Source organism: Argiope bruennichi, chromosome X2 (genome assembly GCF_947563725.1).
Source record: "Argiope bruennichi chromosome X2, qqArgBrue1.1, whole genome shotgun sequence".
NCBI lineage: Eukaryota > Metazoa > Arthropoda > Arachnida > Araneae > Araneidae > Argiope > Argiope bruennichi.
This window is the reverse complement of record NC_079163.1, coordinates 82,345,671-82,368,433: the sequence shown is the minus strand read 5'-3', so window position 1 is coordinate 82,368,433 and position 22,763 is coordinate 82,345,671. Positions and strand designations below refer to the sequence as shown.

Sequence of the window (22,763 nt, the reverse complement as noted above, 5' to 3'; positions counted from 1 at the left end):
GAAAAAACACAAACATTAATAAATATAAAAATCCCAAGGTTTTGGCTGGATGATCATATTTTTCAACGAATATGTCTTCAACTATAGATCGAATATGCAGTTTAGTGTGATGACAAGGTATTGTAATGCAATAATGCGATGGGAAAGAAAAATAAATAACATATCCGAAGCAACCAATTCGTATTAAGTTATTAATGAAATGGATGTTTCGGAAGGCAAGTTATAAACTAAATTTATTGCGATTGCATGAAATAAATCACATATGATATAATTATTAATGCTCAATATGGGTCAGAACAAACTTAATGTTAGGAACATTTCCTATTTCAACAGTTATCCTGTCTCTCTTTGCATAATTTAGAAGTTTCAACAGAGGAGCTATTTAGAAATTTTCCTTTCTTCTTTCTAATGAATTTCTTAATGATATATATATATATATATATATATATATATATATATATATTCTGGTATGCCATTTTTTGTGACTAAATACTATTTATCATAAAAATTTACAATAAAGAATATTACTACGAACTAAATGATATTAATTCTGAAGATTTTCTCAAAATATACAAAAATAAGAAAGAAGCTTAGCTTATTCCATTCCATTACATAAAAGGCTGATTCGATCCAAAAGTTATAGTCCTTTCATGACAACATCTCTCCTCTGGTAAGTGTATATTGTGCATTTAATATAACGTTATAGTAAACGGGCAGAAAAAATATGCGGGTTTTCTTTTTAGTTCCATGAGTGGTCACTATTTAAAATGTCAATAGTAAGTAAATATATTAGATAGATTATTGCCTGAATTGATTATTATTGTTTGATGATATTCATAAACAAACACTAAAAGCTTACCCTAATAACTAACAATGATTACATAGTCTATAATTATCTTAATAATAAAATTTATATAATTAACTGATAATAATATATTATATTACTAATCTAAATTATGAAAATCATATGAAATTAGTATTTTTCAACAATAATTGCATAATACTGCTGATTGTTACTGTTTTAAATTTTTGTTACTATGTTCGGAATTAATTAAAAATTACACGAATAATGTAAGATGTATATAAAAGGAATTTTTTCAATTATTATATAACTCAATCAACATAGAGAAAAGGAAAAATGTTCCATCTAGTCATCAATAATTGTGTCAAATAAAAACATTCTACACCACAGAGAAAATAAACTATTTTTTCCTCTTAATTATCTTGTCAAATCCTAATCATTTTTTTAACTTTCAAATTTTCTTCTCGGATTTGTAATCACATCATTTCAAAAAACTTTGGTTCGTTACAATTATGTGGATGGTAAAAATACCTTCTTTTAAAAGTAGAATATAATGAATTAGAAATTGAAACAAAAAGGTAAAAAGTAGGTTTTGATTCGGTGATCCTAAAATGAAAAAAGCTTTTGTCACTTTCAAATTTGGAAGCTGAAGCTTCAAGGCCTGTAGCATTCATTCTAAAAATGCATGTTTGAAATGAAAAGGAAGTATATTTCTATGTTATACTTTAAAACAGAACTCAAGGACTCTTTTCATTTTGTTTCTTGTACGATGAATAATTGCTTCCTTCATGTAGTTATTTTGTTCAAAGTGATTTACGTAATTTTTTTGACTGATGGTTTTCGACTAGTGCATTGAGAATGCAGCGATGTTTAATGCAAATATTGTCTAAATGGAAGTTTCAATGTTAGAATAATACGCTTTTATTTTTACATTTTGTTATTTCAGTTAGATAATCTATTTTGATATCCGTCTACATGAAAAAAATTAGGAAATTAAATTTTTCAGTAAATTTTATCAGGGTAATAACTTTTTTCATACAACTGTATTGATCAGATGCACAAACTATAACAAATGAATGTGATTTGTAACTTGAATTTGTGAATGCAATCTCGGCTTACGGTCTCTCTTAGTTAAAAATTAAGCATATAAGAAAATGAAATATGTATAAGAGAATAAATACAAACAATATATCTTCTAAAAAATTTGTTTTCTTCAAAAAATGCACCAATTAATCATTAGTGCTTGATTATATATTTATTAGTATTCAAAAGCATAGTTAAATCATTATTGCTTTAATTAAAATATTATATTTAGATAACACAGTTCGATTAATGCTAAATAACAAAATTTAATATTTCACGTTTTATAGTGAAAAAAAAGTTGTCGCTACAATTCTAAAATTTTATTTCCTTTATTTAAATATAATCTTCGGGTATTTATTTTGTTCTGTTGAGTATAACATGCAAATAATATAAATTTTAAGTACCGTAATTTACAAAGTTGCACTGGTTTCATGAGTTTTTAACAATTTTTTTTCCATATCACGAGCGTGTTTTAAACAAGTTTTAGGCAAATACAGCAAACTATATGTCTCTTCGATAAGTAAAATATATTTCATTTTGAATAAGAAAACTTAATACATCATCAACAAGATGCTCAAAAAGAAAAATTATACAGATATGTTCTAGAAAAAACAAACCGATGTAAACCGAATTCCTCAGCTAGCATGTCACTAAAAGATGTCGAAAGGCGAGGGAAAAATGAATATAAATTAAAAATAATACTCAGTCGCTATAGTTACACTTCTGGGTAGAAGTCGATAAATTATTCTTATTTATTAAAAACACAAGCTGCTTTTTTGAAGGCAAAAGACGCTTCTCACAGTTGCACAGCTTAACCTCCCTGTTTCACATGTTGCCGAATTCTCGATAAAGATAAACAAAACGCGTTTGTGGAAACCAGATCCTGAATGGTGCAGCAGATGCTATTAATCATATGCGGGGAAAAAAGAAAGCGAACTAAAAACAACCATTCGTTTGGAAGCAACTCCCGCTCACAACAAGTTCAAGGGTATGTACATAATGTACGTATTTAGAGTAATTAAGTCTTCCGTCCTTTCCTGAGATAATTATTATTTGGTGGTTTCAATAAGCATATTGACAGTAAACATCCGAATTAAATTAAAAGTCATTGACATATATAACATATATAACCTGTAACAATTGTCTGGGCGAACAAAAGTCAAAACCTGGCTTCTGAACGATTATTCCAGTTACTTTAAAGTTTTTAACCTCTAAAAATAGAACATTAGAGGAACAAAAAAATACTAACAATAGTAAAATCGAGCGAAAGAGAGAACACGCAACAATCAAGATGCTTTTCCGAACAATGCAGTTTTGTATTAGGCAGGGTGACCAATCATTAGAGCATTAATCCCAACCAAAGAAAAAGAATGATGATAATAATAAAAAAAAATGATGATAAGACGACGAACAAGATCAAAAAGTGCAGCAGCAAAGAAAAAGTTCTATAAGGCCATAAAAACATTTTTTTAAAAGTCGATTTCTTGTGCTGATTCCGCGAAGACAATGAAACAACGACATTACTTTTGTTCAAACCCTTCCAAGAAAATACCCGGGGATGTGTATATGGAAAGAGCAAACGATTAGAAAAGAATGGGGGACGATTAGGATCTTATCTCTTCTGCTGATCTTCGGCGATTTAATGACACCTCTCGTCTAAGAGCAGGAGCACGGTTTCTTAAAACAATACCGCAAATCGGCGATAAAGACGCAATATTTAAGATGGACAGCACGGCTAACTTATTTTCAGTTACTTTGAGCTGACCAATAATACCCAAATTAAAAGAATCACACGACTTGGAAGTTTCATTTTTAGACAACGTTCAACCGTTCAATTTTCGGAGAAGAAACGGATTGTTTTCGAGATGGCAGATGGTTTGTAGGTAGAAACAATTAATTTAAGCTGGACTGTTTGACATTTGATTTAAAATGAAATCCTGGCAATCATTTTCCAAGAGCATTGCTTAAATTTATTTTAAATTTAATCACGAGGTTAAAGGTTTTTTTTTTTTTTTTTTTTTGCATTGGAAGATACGAGATTTCGACTATAAAGACGTGTTCGTGTGTCAGTGACTGATTTACAGGCATTGTATCGTGCTTTTTGTAAAATAATAACAGTAATAAGTATTTAAATAAAAGATAGATACATTCCAATATGGTTATTTCAATGTTTCGGTATCAGTATCAATACTACAAATATAAAATTTCCAATTATCGAAGGCAAAAATAATATAGCATGGAAGAAAAAATTCTTAGAACACACCAGTATACCTTACGTACATCGGTTATAATTATATAATCTGAAAATACAGTTGCAAATGATGATAATTACTGTTCTACGCTTCGAATTAGTAATTTTTTTTTCTTTTTTTGGATTTTTTGTGCAGAAATGAAAATGCATTTCAAAAGTACTACGTTGAAATTAACTGACTGAATGAGAAGGAAGAAGGGGAGGAGAAGATATTCCATTTCTATTGTTAAAAAATTTTGTTTTATTTTGAGCGTTACAACTGGCTTAAGACTTTTAAAAACAGGATGAATGATTTTAGAATTAGAAAGTTATTATTAGTTATATTAAAACGCTCGAATCGACATCATTTTCTCTGTAAAATATGAATTGATGGTTGTGTAATAGAATAAAATTTATAAATAACAAAAGATTAAATGTTACCACAGCTACATCATCAGATAATTCTAAATTGAAATGATTTCCCTGAAATACTATTCTTCTAGAATTTTATAGATGATTGATTATTAACAAGCAATTCTTTGATTAGTTCAATAAGTAAAATACTTCGGAGCATTAGTCATCATTGGGATAAACGCTAATTTTCACAATAACCTATCAGTTTTCAAACTTAGTTAAATACTTCATTCAATACCAAATGGTGAGCTCAACTTCAGATAGTGCGTTTGAATAATTTTAGAGCCGAGTTACAAAGAAAACGGTTCTATTCTATGTTGGCATTCAGGAGAAAATCAGATTAAAAAATAGAACAGCCAGCATCCGCAAACAAACATGTGTAAAACAAACCTGTACACGTACAGTATAATTAATGCTTCCTCAGTTATTTTTTATTAGACGTTCTTCTTTGTTTAGTTTTTAAGGAAGACGCGTTCAGTGTAGTACTCAAGTTATTGTACAGCTATTCAGCTCGGAATAAAAGTAGGAAAAATACTCGTTCAGCACATTTATTCAAAAGAAAAAAAGAAAGAAAGGCAAAAGAGGGGTAAAGAGAAAGAATGAAAATAAAATATAGAAAATAAAAAAGAGCGTCGGCGAACAAATATAGCCGCAATGAGCAATACATATATATGGAAGCGGAAGAACAATGTTTCGAGGGCTACTCGCTCTCATTTGTTAGTTATACTGTAATCGACGTCCAAAATGTCCCGTCTTTGAAGAAGACGAAGTGCCAAATTTTTTTTTCTCAAGGAAAAGGGTTTTTAAATGTCTTAAGTCATTGTAAAAAACTATACTTTTAACTTATTGTTTGGAGGAGAAACAAGAACAAACTTTTCTCTGGTGATGTGTTTTTAATTTTACTTTTTTGATCTTATTCTTTAAAGGTTGGCATGCGATCAAGTTCCGTTAGACGCCCTATTTATATTAACAAGAATGCATTCATTGCTTCCATCCCGTTTCCAATATTAGAGTATAAGCTTTATTCCCATTCTTTCTTAAAGGTAGACTGGCCTTTTTTATACGAGACGTGTTTTTTCTGCACTTCCAAGTCTTATTTTTTTCTTTGTAACTTTGTTGAAAGATTGGGATGGGGTCTGTTTTTTCTCCTCCATTTAAAGATGGCGTTTGTTTTTTGACACTATGCCTATCGGGTCGTTGCAGATGAAGAACACAGAACAAGAGCACCTGTCGCTCGAAATTTGCTCGTTTTGATATAACTGATACATCTAGATCCTGCCATGAATTATAAACGATCTTCATGATTTGAGTAACTTATTTCCGCTTTTAAAGGAAAGAAATTACTTTTTTTTATAATTTCTGCAAATTAAGCTAATGAAGATAATCTAAATCTGGAAGTTGTTCAACTTACAGGCCGTAGAGAAAAATTGTGAATGCATATTAAATGATGATAATGCAAATTTTCATTCATCTTTATTAAGAATATAGAATTAAGTAAACCAAATTAACGAGAATATGCACATTTTAAATTTTGCTTTTCCTTGCATTTTAATAGAAATAAGGAAATAAACATTTGAGAGAATGATTTTTATAAAAGCATAGAACATGTGTACCGGAATCCGATTTTCAACATAATTAATTTTTCAATTGCATAAATAACAGACGATATTCAATTCCAGTAATCGATTTGGAAATCAAAACCTTTTTTAGAATACACTAAGAAACAGCATTATTAAGAAATAATATTTGTTTCTTTTGACCTGGTCAATTAATATTTTTTTTTAATTCTGGATATAAAGCATATAGCACAAGTGCAAAATAGGGATGGGAAAATTTTTTCCAAGACTTTAAAATATGCTTGTCAGAATTAATATAAACTATAAACTTCTCCACAGTGAAATAAAACTAAAAATCACCGGATGTTTTCATTAAATCATCCGCTAGTTTCACCTTTCATACTCATTTACACTGTTTCTTCATTTTCTTCGTAACATTCATGTGATGTTTAATCAAAGTCATACCTCCCCCACTGAAACAAAACTATGATTTACATTAAATATTACATGAAAAGTAAAACAAGGTAAGCTTTCGTAAGGAATATGAAGGGATATTAGAGACACCTGTAATACAAATGTTGTATTTTTGCATTCTCAATCCAATTCATATCCAACAACGAAATAGATAGAATAAAATTTAAGAATGTCTTTACAATTTGGTGCATCAACCTAACAATAAAAGAAGAGCATATTTTCGGTAGGTTTTTTTAAGCAATCCAAGACTCTTTAGATGTAGAATTGTTACAATTCAGATATAAAGAAATAAGTCGATGACCATTTCTCCATTACACGCAAGGCTGGGATGACACGCAAAGATATCTTTAAACGAAGTTCGTGTCTAAATGTTTTTCTTCATTTTCACTACTCTCTCATTGAAGAAAAAAAAATGCTAACCCTTTCCAGTAAAGAATAAAACATATTTGCTTTTCTATAAGATAAGCATTTAGATATTTGAATACTTCTGGTTGGATGTTCCAAGAGACGCAATATTGCTTCCAATTTCAAATATTTCATTAAGTTAATAAGCAATCTGAAAGTCTGGTTTTTTAAATGTTACTCCATTGTTTCAAGAATTAAAGAATAACTTAATAACAATAAAGAAAAAGACAAGGATATTATTTTTTCCAAGCATATCTGCTTTATCAAGGCAATTAAATTTCGTACGATAGTTTTGTTAATTACTTTTACCAACAATTACTTTATTTGGCAAGAGCTATAATTAAACACAAAGAAAACATACATAGCTGTGATATATGTATCAAAGAATAACAATTTCTTTTAAATTTCATGGAAAATGTTGAAAAATCTGGTCTTAAGATAAAAATCAGGAAGTTGTCAATAAATAAATAAATGTGTAGTACAAAATATTTTCATAAATTGTCATGAAACTTTTAGAAAGCTTTTAATATGAAGACATGATTGCTGGATATATTATGTATGCTAATTGCGAATCTAGAGTTTGAGACTACATTTTATCCTTAAGTGAAAACGTTTGATGGTTAAGTTTCCAAGAATGGGATAGGAAGTATCATTACTTAAAAGCCATGTTTTTTATTACTGGAAACTATTTCACAATCACTATAAAATGCCCTGCAAATCAATATAAAATCCAATTAATGAAAAAATGAGAATAAAATGTCATGATTTTCCCCCTTGGTTTTTATTCATGGAAACACAGGACTATCCGTAAAATGCATTTTAGACAGAAACGTCCGGTTCTAAAATGAATTAAGAAAAAAGAGAAAAGTAAATGGTAAATAACAACAAAACTATTCCCACAAATTAGGATTTTTTTTTATTACGATAAATATGTCCTGTAAATCAATGAAAAATCCAATTAATGAAAAAAGGAGAACACAATTTTCTGGTTTCCTCCCTTTGATTTGTATTCCAAGGAAACACGGCACTACATGTAAAATGCATCGGTTTCGGGAACATCTGTCTTTTAAAGGTATATACAAAAAAGAAAGAAAAAGAAAAATAATAAATAACAACAAATTTATTTCAGCGAATTAGGAAAGAGTAATTTTTCAGGGGGGGGGGATTGTTATTCATAGCTGGAGTTGTAATCCCCACACATAACAGTCACAATTGTGGCAGCTGTTTCAAGTAAGGGAGAAGGGTTATTGTGATTTCACTGAACAGGTGATAGGTCAAGGTGCTCTCCCTCTAAAGTCTAAACGTAATAGATTTGAAAGATCATCAAAAGCTTGAAAGTAATAGATTTGAGAGATCATCAATGTTTTCTGTCTCTGGCTTAAGACGCGATCTGACATTGACGCCACTATTATTCCAGAACGATAAATAGTATGCATCGGTCGAAATTCTTTTTTCTTTGTTTCATCTACTGGCATTTATTCTTTTTCAAAGAAGGGGGGGGGGAGCATATGTCCGCCCATAGGCATTTGAAAACACGTTTTCTCCCTTATCCTTGTTAATGTTTGTGGAGAAAATGATTGGCGTAAAGTCTTATCAATTTAGCTCCACCCTTAGAAATTTTCCCTTTTTTCTCTTCTGTTCTCTCTGTCTCAGTCTTTCTTTTTCTTTTCTTTTTTTTTAATATTTATCTCCTTCCCAGGCCTTTCTTCTTCATCTATATCCAAAAAAGTAGAACCGGATTATTTTTCTGTAACATTTAATCACCGTTTTAAAAGCGAATGCAGATGGTGAAAAGTTCGTTTTTATTTCTAGGAGCAAAAGCGATTTTTTTCCCTCGATCTAGTCCTCTCCCAAAAAGCAGAAAGGAGCTTATCTTAATGAAACAACTGTTACAAAAGCAAACAACCTATCTTCTTGCAGGGAAGGGGGAAGACTAGCTGATGCACAGACCTTTAATTTGTTAATATTATCTAGTGCTCTACTGATGGCTGGATTCCCTTCGTATGATTTGTACTTACAACTCCATTCTGAGGAGTAAATGCATTTTTAATGGACGAATTGTTTTTTATTTCTGTCCCTAGCCAACGCTTTTTTTTTTCTTCTTTCCCTAACGTTCGTGTACATGTGTGGTGAACGTCCTAGAACTTTTGGGCAACCGTCCATCAAGGGAGGTAGCTATAACTCGTAGCTTCTGTTTAGTGAAAAGAAAAAAGAAAGAAAAAGTCAATAACTGTTTTTTGGTTGTTCGTGGCGACGAAGCTTTAAAATACAATTAAGCGAAGGAAATCGTAAATACATCCGATTGTCGCAAGCGGTCCATTGTTTTCATAGCGATGGAGTAGTTCTGCACGAACTTGACTGACCGCAACTTAGCAGAGATTTCTATTATGAATCATATTCCATGGGAATATCGTCGGGTATTGCATTTGGCGGTATTGAAATCCGATTTACTTAAGGATGATCATTTTGAAGATAAAAAAAAAAGTATTAACTGAATATAATTAAAAAGTTAAAAATAAAGACTATATTTTAATGAGTTTTTTTTTTCATTGACATCTCTGCTTATAACATTTATTACTTTTCTATATCAAATTCTTTTAGTTCTTCACAAATTTTGCATGCCATCTTTTGTTTAAAATTGAATGAAATATTTGTTGAATAAAAATGTATATATTATTAAGGTCCATAAGTAGAAACTTTGATGTTTAAAGAATTTTTTTTAAAAAAATTAATTAAATAAACTAACCAAACTGTCTAGACACAGGTTTACAAACTTTTTAAAATTTGTGCCACATAAATAAAAAACGTATATACTATCAGAAATGTAAAAAATAAAAAATATATGCACTATCAAAAAAATCAATGTATCACAAATTGATTGTTCGTAATCAAAGAATAAAATAATTTAATTCGTATTATTCAAGCCTATTTGCAAATGAAACTCTTTCATTATAAACTTACAATATGTTGTAATAAATAGTAAATAATAATACATTATAGAAAATATTAAAAAAATTTTATTGATGAGAATCAATGCAATGAATGAGACTGTTTCATTGTAACCAAATTTGAAAACCAAATTGATGAGAATGATGGCGCTTTTCATTTTATGGCTGCATTCATTTTAATCTTTTGTGCTAAATTGTAATCAAATGGGGCTAAAGATAAGCATAACCAATATAAACAGTAAAAACTAAAGTTTTATATTTATTTATTGTCTTCAGAGTAAAGTGGAGAATTAAACACTACTTTGCTGTGTAGTAGTTTATCATTTCTTTTAAATAACAATTTTGAATATTGAAAGTAAGAGGATATATGCATTTTATTGTTTTCTTTTAAAATAATTTATATTGTCTAAAATTTAACTGAAGATATCAATAATATACAATTTATTGTATTTGACAATGGAGAAAATGTGCTTGTCTAATGTTACGTCATAAGATGAAAGTTATTTACCCCAGTGACTTTCATTTCAATTAACGGCACAATAAAAAAATAAAAAAAAACTGTCTAATGCTGCTTTGAAAAGATTATAAAATTGTAACATTTTTAATCTTTACTATTATTTTGTGTTTAAGTATTAATGAAACAAATAAAAACAAAAATTAAGCGGTTATTATAATAATGCATTAAGGGATGTTAAAATTTAGTGAGTTGATTGCTTTTCTCTCAGACTTTTAAGAGCACAAGGGAATCATTTTTTTAAACTGCCCGAAATGAGACATTAAACTAAAAAAACCAATTACAAAGATCAATAACAGAAATACTGCTAAAGGAATTTTTTTCGAAAGAAATATAAATTAATAATGAAAAGTGAATTAATCCTAAAAATAACACATTCTAGACATTGGTATAAAATAAAAAAATAACAATTAAACAATTATAAAAGCCACGAAACATTTTAGAGTTAAAGTATAGAAAATAAACTTGTTTCTAACGAATCATTTGATTTTAGGAAAATGTGGAGAAAACTGGATTAATACGAGTGAAAGATTTATAAAAAGGTTAATTATTAGAGTACTTAAGAAGGAAATGTTTTCGAGTTTTCGATCCAATTTTATTTTCACTGTTTAGTGTTTTCAAGGCCACTCGTCCCATAAGATATTGGTATTTTATTTCACATGGATAAAAAATGTACACTTAAAATTAAGACTCCATAATGATCTCTGACACCATACACAGTAGTAGAAGATGGCAATAAGAGTCTGTCATTACAGTACAGTAGATGGTGGCTAAGAGCATGGAATGAAAATTTGCTACTTTGAATATGAGATTTCTAAACTTTTCTAAAAACTTTCTTGAAAAAAAGTTAATTAAAAATTTGTGAACCGATATGATAAGCAGGTAAGGTAAAAATTAACAACATATATCATATTAAACACATGACGATAGCTTTCTATCTTTATATTTATGATAATTGAAAAAAGTACAGAGAAAGTACATTTTCCAAAACTAGTAAATTAATAATACTTTGGCAATATTATATACTTAATGAATCGTAGCAACACTATATTACCCATGTTAATAATTTTAGAAAAGAGGGTAAAAATTCTTGAACAAAGTAAAACAGCATATAATAAAAATTTAGCGAAAAATTACTCAGCAGTGAAGAAAAACAGAATACAGAATATTTAAAAGAAAAATTTATTAAATAAGAAAGATTAGAAATAGTAATGAAATTTTTTCCGCAAAAAAGATGACAGGATTCGCAGAATGAGGACTTTGAATTCAATATTTGTGTTAAGCACATGCACTATACATTCATTTGAATTTAGAGATAAAACTAGCCTACAGCAATTAATAAGATAAATACAAAATGTACGAATGTACATTTACGAAAAGACAAAACAAAACTCTCCGTGAAAAATGTATTCGTTCCTTAATTGAAAGCAATATTTTTATTGAAGGAAAACTTCCTGAAATGTAAGATATATTGTACTGTTACAAAAAATAAAGTGCATTCTGAATTGGAGAAGAATATAATAATAAAATTGAGCGAAAAAGAGCAGAAATATAAGCGTAGCATCAACGAAGGACTGGAGTTTAAAAATTTATATATTCAAAACTATTACACATAATATAAATAATGATACATGAAAATGATGAAAGGCATCCATAATTTTGCTTTTCACATCGCGCAATAAGTGACAAGTATCTGATTATACTATGTGTAATAGTTTTTAAAATATAAATGTTTAATATCCCGTCATTCATTTATATGACATCTGTTTAGCTTTAAACTTTTGAAGACTGAGTTCGGAAATTTCAAGTTTGGTCAGAGTAATAATATGGATTTAAAACTTATTTCTATTTTGTTCCAATTATTTCTCACTTGAATCCAACATAATTAAAGTTTTCTTTGGAAAAATTTCACTAAACAATATTGTTTATGTACAGTTTATTTTGAGTTAAAAATCGAATCGCCGATTGTAGAAACTAAGAGTCAATTAAAAATGGGGGGGGAGGTAATCATTTTCACATTTTAAGTATATAAAACCTACCAGATTATACAATTTAAATGATAATTTTGAAAAAAATTGATCAGTTTTAGTAAAACCTCCCCTAAAGAAATATGTCATTGACTTATGTGCCATCGACAATCGGCAATTCAGCTATTAGCTCAAAATAAGCAGTATTTGAAAATTCTTATAAATTAAGATTTTCTAAAGAAAATAGAAAATTGAATTTTAATGGAAACAAGTTCAAAAATGAAAATAAGTTGGAATTCATTTTATTACATTGAATAATCGCCAAATAATCCATCTCAGCGCTCACATTTTTAAATTATAGTTTACGTTTTTATTGAAAATTATTATATTATTCATTAAACAGAAGATATTCACACTTCAATAAAGTGGCTTAAAATATTAAAATATTTGAAATTTCTTTGTTGAGTTGTAAAAATAATTTTGAATTAAACTCATTCAAGGTATGATGAAATTGATGATAATCTAGGACAATAAACACATAAATTTTTCGTCGTAATCTTAGGAAAGCTTGGGGCTAACATCAAAGATTAAAATCGGCCATCATACACGAAGAAAACAGTGTATATATACAGTATTCGTTCTTCTTTCCCATTTGGTATTTATTCAAAGTGGTTACGGGGAAGGATTGACAGGGGGAAAAAAAGACAAAAATCTAAAATGATCTAATTTAGAGGTAATCGTCTTTGAAGATTTGAATCATTAATAAAAGAAATTGAAGCTACAAGCTCTAGAATTCCACCGGTTCATTACACAGTTTTAAAATAGTAGATATCAAGCCCTATTTTTTCTCGAGATTCCGCGTTTTCAGATATTGGGAGTCATCTTTCATTTTTTTTTTAACGTTATCAATCAATAATTACTGCACTTCATTACGGAAGAAAAATGTGTGTTTCATAGTAAAGATAAACTCTAATCGCGAAATAATGACATTCGAGAATTAAATTCAGTCGAGTATAGCAGATATGATTATGAAAGTAAACGAATTAATAAAGACTCCTTTGAGAGAAACGCACAAAAAATGATTTAACATTAATACAATACATTTCCATAATCATTTCTTTTATAGTCAAAATGAGAAATAAAAAATTCCTTAAAATAATTAAAGACCTAATCTATCTTCCATTTATTTAAAAATCGATTTAATAAGCAATGGATTTAATTTTTGAAGTTTGGGCTTCACTCAAGCTTTAAAACGCGTTTAAAGGACGAAAAAGCAATTAGTCAAATGGAAAAATCGGCAAGTAAAGCTTTAAAATAATAATAATGAGTATTTTTTATGTCTTAAAGATTTTTTGAGTTCTTTTCAGACTTGAGATATACTCAGAATATGCATTCAAATTCTTTTAAAATACAAATGAAAAATAATTTTATTGTGTTTAATAACTTCAAGTGAAATCCTTCCATAATTCTTCATATTAGAAAAATAAGATATTCAACTGACTTTAGCAACTTAGTTTAGTAATAGTATATCCAAATAGTACAGTCTATTGTTAATGGTTAATAATGATTTACACACCAGCTATAAGAGGAAAAGTTTTAATTTTTTAAATTTTTATTTATTTATTTATTTGTCATTTATTACTTGAATATTATGAATTAATCTTACAATTCAGAAGTTAATCAAACACCATTAACTGAATACTTTAAAGCGAAAAATAATGATTTTTCGTCACAATTATTCCCTTTCGAACCGATGTGTTATAAAAGATATAAAAATGCACTCACCTGCAGAAAAATTATGAATGGGCAGATGACTTGACAGCCCTTCTGGAGCATCATTGAGTCCATACATCCCCAAGAGTTCTTTCATGGTATTCTCCGCGTAATCCTTCATAGTAGTCCCATCGGAAGGAATTAAGGGAGGTTCTCTTGTCAGTCTCTTAGCTTGTGGATAATCTTGGTGGCACACAAGACGTGGACTGCTCGGAGATTCATTGGTCCGTCCAGTGAGGGAGTGACTGGGACTGGAGCCCGAGCCAGCCCCATCACGATTACTAGTACGAGATAAGTCCATAACTGGCGTCCGGCCACGATCTTCGTCCATTGCAGAGCCTTCATCCTCACCATCATATTCACAACTATCAAAACGTGGGATTTGGGGAGGTGATCTCCCACTATTCATACGAGGGCTTCCTTCACCTAGACCTTTAGGATTCAGTTTCCAACGAGTAGGTCCAGTGTCACTACTCAGATCTAGAGGTTGCTCGCCACCTTGACCACGCTCTCCTTCAAAGCTGCGTGACGGCACAGGTGAAGATGGCGAATTTCGGCTCGGACTGGACCTGGCAAACTCTTGTTGGTCATCAAAGCATTCCTCGTCTGTGCCGTATTCGTCATCAGCATTGTACTGGTAGACAATGTTTCTGGGTTTAAAGTTTTTTCTTTTATTTCGTGACTGCCTCGGCAGAGATTGCTGGCAGTCATCCCCAATTTTCATGTCCCCCTTGGGATCTTCATCTTCGTCGTCTTCTTCCATAGGACAAATAGGCGATCGTATCGTCATGACCGCTGTCGTTGGAGCATGGGCAATAACCCTTGGTGAGATAGACAAATCAGTAGTGTTAATGGAAGAAGGGCTTCCACCGTTCATAAGTGCACCACACGGCTCTTCGTCGTCCACAGGACAGCCGCTAATAGAATTGCTGCTGACCATCGAAGGGGTACAGGGTTGAGAGGGGATAACAGCCGAAGTGACCGTAGTAAAAGGAGGAGGGGAAGGACCGGTCGTCGAGGTCATACTCGCGCCGGATCGCTGAAATCGGTCTCGTCGCCTCTAATCATCTGGATAATACTTGGATTGCTAAGTCACTGCAAAGAGAAAATATATATATATATATAAATGAACCGACAATTTTTTTTTTCTTAAAATAAACACAATCATAATTTCAAAAGGAATCATTATACTGAATTTTTAATTTTTTACTTTTCGAGTAGCCGGTTTTAAGAATAAACATAATTAAATTTTAATAAGATAATAAACTGAATTTAATGCATTACATACGTTCAATAAAAGAATAAAATATATCAAGAGTATTGGAGAGGGACATTTTAAAAATATACAAACGTTTAAGAGCATTAAAATAAATGAATAAAAAAAAAGAAAATTAAATAATTCAAATGCAAGCCGAATTACAACATTTCTCGCATATAGTCAATGCAAAATAAATGATTGGAGATAACGTGTGATATTTGCCAGAGCATTATTGTTTATTATCCAATGAATTCAAACAATACTTTCGGAATGTATACCGACACTGATATCAAAAATATTTCTAAATTCTATATCTGATTGAATCACCATTCGACTCCGTATCTTCCGGATTCAAGAATCTCTCTAACAATTGTTTTGAAGCATCCGTGCACGATCTGTCAAAGCATGCGTCTGGACTGGACAAGTCGGAATGAGAAAGACTCTGTAAGAAGTATGATGAGCACCCCTGGGGCGTCTCCATTTTTCTCAAGAAGAAAATACACAACAGGTGACCGACCCAGCAGCTTCAAAAACTTGTCGTTCGAGGTTGATTTGGCTTTAATCGATAGAGCAATAGGGACGCCGCAGAATTGTGGAATGAAGCCCATCTGCATATCAAACAGCTTCGCTTCATCATAACAGGATTTAAAAACAATCACCTTCTGTTTTCGCTCGTTCTTTCAGAAAAATCGCAGAACATTCCGTAGACAATGAGTATTCAATGGGATATTTCGTCTCCAGAAATGTGTTTTTCATCCGGTTGGAAAAGCATTTTTGGTGAATTGTGAAAACGCAGACGTAAAAAAATGCACTAAAATACAAATGGTGGTATTTCTATGGAAAACGGAAAATCTTTGTTTTTGTGAAATTCTTATTAACTGAATAGCTAAATGCAAGCAAATAAATAATACAATAAATGTCAGACGGATGGAGCATAAATATAAATTTCAGTATCGCATTTGAACATAAAGGCTTTCAAAATACGGGGGGAATTTTAACTCCATCATGATGCAAGAAAATAAAACTTCAGTGACTCATTATTTCAAATTCGTGATGTGAAATTCGGTTACGTATTTAAGAATACATTTCGGAAATAAAGAAAACAACCCTCTTGGATTATATTGTTGGGATTTACGCAATTATGCTTAATCTAATGCCACACGTTCTGGTAATGCCTCCATGGATATATTTTTAAAGATATACGCCAGAAATTTTAAGGAAATTACAAGCTAAGTAGTGTAGATTTTGAAAATTAATATAATATCCAATTGAAAAAGAATTTAAAAATTCATAGTCAATAATCCAACTCACCCTATTCATTCATAAGATTTGCAGTAATAATGAACTTACAGTCATATATTTCGGAAGTAACAAATAAAATAACATACACCATTCAAACAAATATTCACCATATCATTCAAATAAAATAATATATTATAACAAAATAAATAATTTTATTATTTTTTGAAATACATCTGGTAGCCCAGACACCTTCAATTTGGCCATGATTAAAAAAAAAAAAAAAAAAAAAAAAAAAAAAAACTTTGTAAAAATATATTTACTGTCATATATTTATATTTTTGTCATATATTTCGGAAGTAACAAATAAAATAACATACACCATTCAGACAAATATTCACCCCGTCATTCAAATAAAATAATATATAATAACAAAATAAATAATTTTATTATTTTTTGAAATACACGTGGTAGCCCAGACACCTTCACTTTGGCCATGATAAAAAAAAAAACTTTGTAAAAATAAAAGTTCCACCTTTGCACAAAGATATCATTACACAGAGAACATTGTTATTCGTAAGTTTGATAAGCAAATACAACAAATGTAATTGTGACATTAGCACTTAAGATCCCATGAGAAAGTACAAGAGAAAAATTTTTCCTCGGAAGATTTCCAAGGCTAAATTCTAGCTTTGCCTTGAACAGGAGCTTAACAGTACAAAAATGATATACATGAGTGAATACCGTGGGGGAAGCAAACCCTTCTTTCCGAGTTAACAGTATAGCAATTTGTGACGAGGGCTATGCCGCATCTAAAAAGTAAAAGTTTTTCACGAGTTTCAAACTGAGACAAAATTCTACGAATCTCGAGCAAATTCTCGAGGCTCTCCTCCAAGTGCCGTTGGTGGAATAATTGCACACGTTTTTGGTGGTTTTTTTGAGCGAAATGGCGCAGGGAGGGATATGTATGCTCATCGATGCGTAAATGTGAAGTCATGTAATTGAGATCGAGCTCTGGGACTGGCCCAAATTGATCTTGATTGGACATGATCTCAATAAACGCAGCTGGACCGCTCTCGGTGTAATTCCCACGGAATAGACACGCTCAGTGTGATTCATATTTTCAAACTCCCACCATTCCTAACGCAATCAGCGGGTCATAGGCCAAAAGGGCAGCCTCTTAAAAAAAGGAGAGTTCGAATAAAATAAAAAATCGCCTCTCCCGGAGCCTTGCACTTTAATAGCCAGAGGCATCTGAAGAAAAGAAACCATGACGCCACGTTCGCGCAATTTGAAGAAAAAGTGGAAACTTTTGTATCTTAATGCTTTTCTCCGAGGAGAGAGAGGAGAGAGACACGAATAATAACACCGAACACAATTCGAAAAGGACAGAGAAAGGGGTAAATGCTTAATGATATATGTGGTAATTGTATCCTGGGCGTTGACAAAGCAGCCGGTAAAAGCTTGTGAGTTTAAAAAAAGCCTTTAACTTATCTTTTCTAATGCTGTGTTCTGGAAATGTTGATGGGTACGTGTATGGGCTGTAAATTCGGGTGTTGCTAAGAGGGAAGTTAGTTATGCATTTGGGATAACTTCTACTTTTTAAGAAAATTTCATTCTGTGTTTAACGCTTACAGGGTTCTTTTAATGCACAAACTGACAGCTAAAAATAAGTCCGTCATTTGACTAGAGCGGTCATTCAATCCAATTCCTCTAACATTGTTCAGGGTATTCTTATCATTGATGCAAACTATTCAAAATCTTCTGAATATGAAATCATACGAAAAGTTTAAATGATAAAATCTAAAGCTGTACTCTCAATACAAGAAAAATACGATTGCAGATTTCTAATAAAAAGTGCATGCAAGAGTGGGATGTAACTTTAAATAATTAGAAAAATTGTGATTCGTAAGCGTAGATTTTAAAGTGGTCACTTTCAAATAAATTTTTAAATACAAATTCAGTGTAAATTTCTTTAGGGATAACATAGATATACACAAGGTAAGAAATGATTATTCTTAATAGAAGTGTTGATTTTTTCTTTCTTTTTTGTGGGGGGAGGCCTCATTAATTATTCGTGGGGAAGAAATAATAGCCTCATTAATTCACAATTTTCAGTTATTGGAAATTTCTCTGTCCAGAGGGGGAAACAAAATAAAATTATAGTTCTGTATTATTTTTTAAATTTAATTGGTTCCCAAATATTTAATATAAAAAGAAATATATGTTATGCATGAGAGTAAATTTCCAAATATTTGAATAAACACATGCTGCAATTAAGTTATCTAGCTATCTATGGGTGATACGGAATTAAAAAAAAAATTAAACACCCAATTTATAACCCTATCCAATTACTTGAAAAATATATTGATCATAATAAAAATGAGGATTGACAGATTCAGAGAAGTTGACATCCATAACACAGTCAAGTTTTCTACCTCCAACAAATAAATGAGAGGAGATATCTAAGAGGAATCACTCGAATATCCCATTCAAGAATTGAAGCTAGATTGGTACAAAATCTTGCAATGTCTGTCGATGAACTGCCACACAACAAAGGACCATACAACAAGGGCCATTTCCAGACAGACAAAATACTCTTTTAAACCATTAATCTCCGAGTAATGGGTGTTAACCCGAAAATTGGTGCGATTTCTAACCGCGTCAACAGGAAAGTATCCAGTGATAAATGCGTGAAGTTAGAATCCCTTGATTGATTGCCACCCTTACGTTTCTACTCTCCTCCTACTCCAAATGGAATAGACTTCAAATGTCAATCATACGTCCACAAATCTCGTTCTGGAATGCTTTTCATTTTGGGCGAGTTCAGTCTTCGAAGTTCATAAAAACACATTGGCTGCAATGGTAGAGATTAGACGAACGAAGTGAAAAAACAGCGAGGAAAAAAAATCGCTGACAGTTAGTTGCCTCAAGACTTAACATACCGAGAAGAATGAAGCTTGCTTATTTTTAGCAAGGTCCCCATCTATGAACTTCTATACGATTTCCAGAATCTTTCACACTTTATCTTATAATAACCGGAACTGGAAAATATAGAATCAGGTGCTTTATTTTGAAAAACAAAAAAGTCAAATATCATCATTGCAAGTTTTCTTATAAATAAAACCTGTAGATTCGTCCAAGCATGCGCCTGTGAGCGCATCACTTGTTTTAAGTAGCTCATTTCTTTGAAAATAACAACTACAGGGAAGTTAGTTTTCAAATGGTATTTTAACGTGATTGATAGGTTGTTTTGAATAAAAGTTTACAGCTACTTAAGGGTGACGAAATATGTATATTGTCACATTTCATAGAAAACTCATATTTGATAATGGTTCCAAAATGTCTTTTTTTTTAAAGTTCTGTTCTGTTAGTTTAATTACAGTTTTAAAAAATATCAATGGCTAGTAAAATTTTCCTGTACAGTATAGAAACTCGATATATTCTATTTACAATAACTACAGAAGATAATCAATTCTATTCAACAAAAGATGAAGACATTAGGCTAAAATATAAATTTCAAAATCGAAAAGAAAAGGTAGTTAATTGAAACTGCTAGTTTAACAAGAAATATATAATAATAATACAATTTTTTACGTATTGCTTAATCTTTGCATTCATATGGTTCCTCTCCGGTACCATTGAAGACGGTGTATCATTCTAACATTTTATTTATTTATTGTTTAGGATGGTACGAAGGTGTAGATTAATTATTTTAGGGAAATTCAACTTAAAACAATTATATATATTTATTTTTCGAAACAATAAACGAATATTTGTATTTGGTGAATATTTCTGCTACGAATTACTATTCCGATGCAAAGGGTTAAAATGAACTACTATATTAAAAATATTTTGAACAAATAAAAGAAAATGCTCTTAAAGTTTTTATAATTTATTAGTTGTTGTAAAAAATTTTGAAGGTGAATGAACCATTTATATCTAATAAAATATTCAATGACAAAATTCAGCTCACATTATTTTACTGTAAAACATGATCTAAGGCTTTTCGAATCAGTCAAATCATAAACTATTTTAATTTGAGGGGTCTTCACAAAATTATCATAATCAAATCTAACGTAATAAAAGTAATTATTAATAATTGCATTGTCCATATATTTCATTGAAGTATAAAATCCGTTATTTCATAGAAAAAGATAAGCTATTTTATGAAATGACTCGATATTCCATGAAGAAACTGATAAATTATGATAAGTTATTTTGTAAAATATCTAGGGAGGACTGAAGTGCGTAATTATGATTTTTCATAGGAATTCTATTAAAAAATACAATTATGCACTTTAACTGTAACATATATGCAGAGAACTAAACTAAACGCTTTTAATTATTAAGTATAATTATAGTTTATCTAAAGTAAATTAAATTGAACATAATTGTCAGATAAGTTTAATATGCGTAACTGTTTAATATACTTCACTCCACACACACATACAAGCAAATAAGCATATTAACTAGTCATTTCTTGTATTTAACAGACAGCAGCGGAACATATTATGTTTTCAAAACAGATTTACCTCAATGTGTGTAAAGTGTTATTAAATAGCTGGTTAATAAGCAACGTCATTTTATTAAGAAAACACTCAAACAATTGATTTACAGGAAAGCAAAGACAAAATAAAACTATTCCTCCCGACAAATTAAATTGAACACGAAAAGGAAAATCCACTAAGACCAGTAAAAGACACGAGAAACAACATCAACCTATTCAATAGTCACGGGTTACATACAAGTTGACTAATTGCAGCAAAGCAAAAACGCGAAAGTGAAATTTAATTGTAAACGAATTAATGAGACAGACCCATTTCCCAAGTCTGCGCACTGAGAGCGAAGCGGAATTTTCTTTCAATAAAATGCTTTTTTAGTGGCTTTGTCTGGAACTTAAGGGCGGCCCCAAGAGAAGGACACGTAAAAATGACCTGTTCACTTTACGATCCTTAGGAAGGTTTTCAATTGCATTGCCATTACAGTAATGGTAAGGTCAAGGTCACAGACCACAGAGATTGTTTTCTCTCGGCACTTTTCCATGCATTTTTTTCCCCTTCTTTTAATCTCCATTCAGATCGTCACCGGTTTGTGTATTTCAAAAAACTGTTTCTTATTCCTCCTAATATTAAACATACATTAGATATCGATAATAACTGAGATTACATGCATCAATATCTCATTTACTGTTCACGAAATATAAATAAACTACATTATGTTAAAGAAAAGAGGCAGTATACTTTTTTAACCTCAGTTAATTCACAATGGAATAAAATATTTTTTTTAAAAAAAATTACCAGTGAGCATGTATTATTGAAACTATTAATTTCATACCACAATGTTATTCTCTTTAACCTTGCAATACTTATAGGTTTAGACAAGTATCCCATTAACAAACAAACAAAAATGAAATTTAGTCGAAAATGAAATGAGTCGTAAATATAACCACTAACTAGAAGAAAAAATTGATAAACAGTTTGCCCTTTACGAAAACGATTATAAGATTCTCTTTTATCTTAAAAGAAATTCAACTTCCACTAAATGAAAAAAGGTGTTAAAACAATATCAAGTGGAACAGGCTTTCTCTAACAGACAGCGAATTCCTTAAATGTGATTCCGTAATACAGACACCAAAAAAAGTTTTTTTTTTTAAAAAAAAAAAGAAAAAAAAAGAAGAAAACTACGAAAGTCGAAATAATAAATGTTCAATATTCACAAAATGAATGTTGTTTATTAGACGTAATGACAGAAAATTCTAAATTGCAAACTGCCCAGACGACAGTGCTTTTCTAAACATTCATAAGTCTGCTTACACATCTGCCTTTCAAACAGCTAGGATGTCAATAAATAAAACAGTTTAAAAAGCAGTCTAAAGTTGGAAAAACAAAACACATACGTACACTTATTATGACTACTCATTTGTAAATTCCGAGGAAGACGGAAAAAAAATCGTGATTTAGCAAAACAAAAATTCGTGCCAGTGAAAACTTATCAAGGATTCGGGATGATTGATGATCTGCGCCCTCTTTTTATTATTATCAATTTTCACAGAAAAGAAAACAAAAGTCTGCAAAGTTAATACATTTTTGATACAATG

General features: G+C 30.6%; 1 protein-coding gene across 4 annotated transcripts in view; it reads right to left on the bottom strand.

Annotated features, from left to right (window-relative positions):
- Positions 1-22,763, bottom strand: part of LOC129961100 (zinc finger protein castor homolog 1-like) — a 497,172-nt gene that overhangs the window by 86,831 nt on the left and 387,578 nt on the right. For all 4 annotated transcript variants that reach the window (XM_056074923.1, XM_056074925.1, XM_056074922.1 and 1 more), the window contains one exon: positions 14,179-15,261. In XM_056074923.1, coding sequence (XP_055930898.1) covers positions 14,179-15,190 — 1,012 coding nt within the window. In that variant the 5' untranslated portion in view covers positions 15,191-15,261. The remainder of the gene's footprint in view (positions 1-14,178; positions 15,262-22,763) is intronic.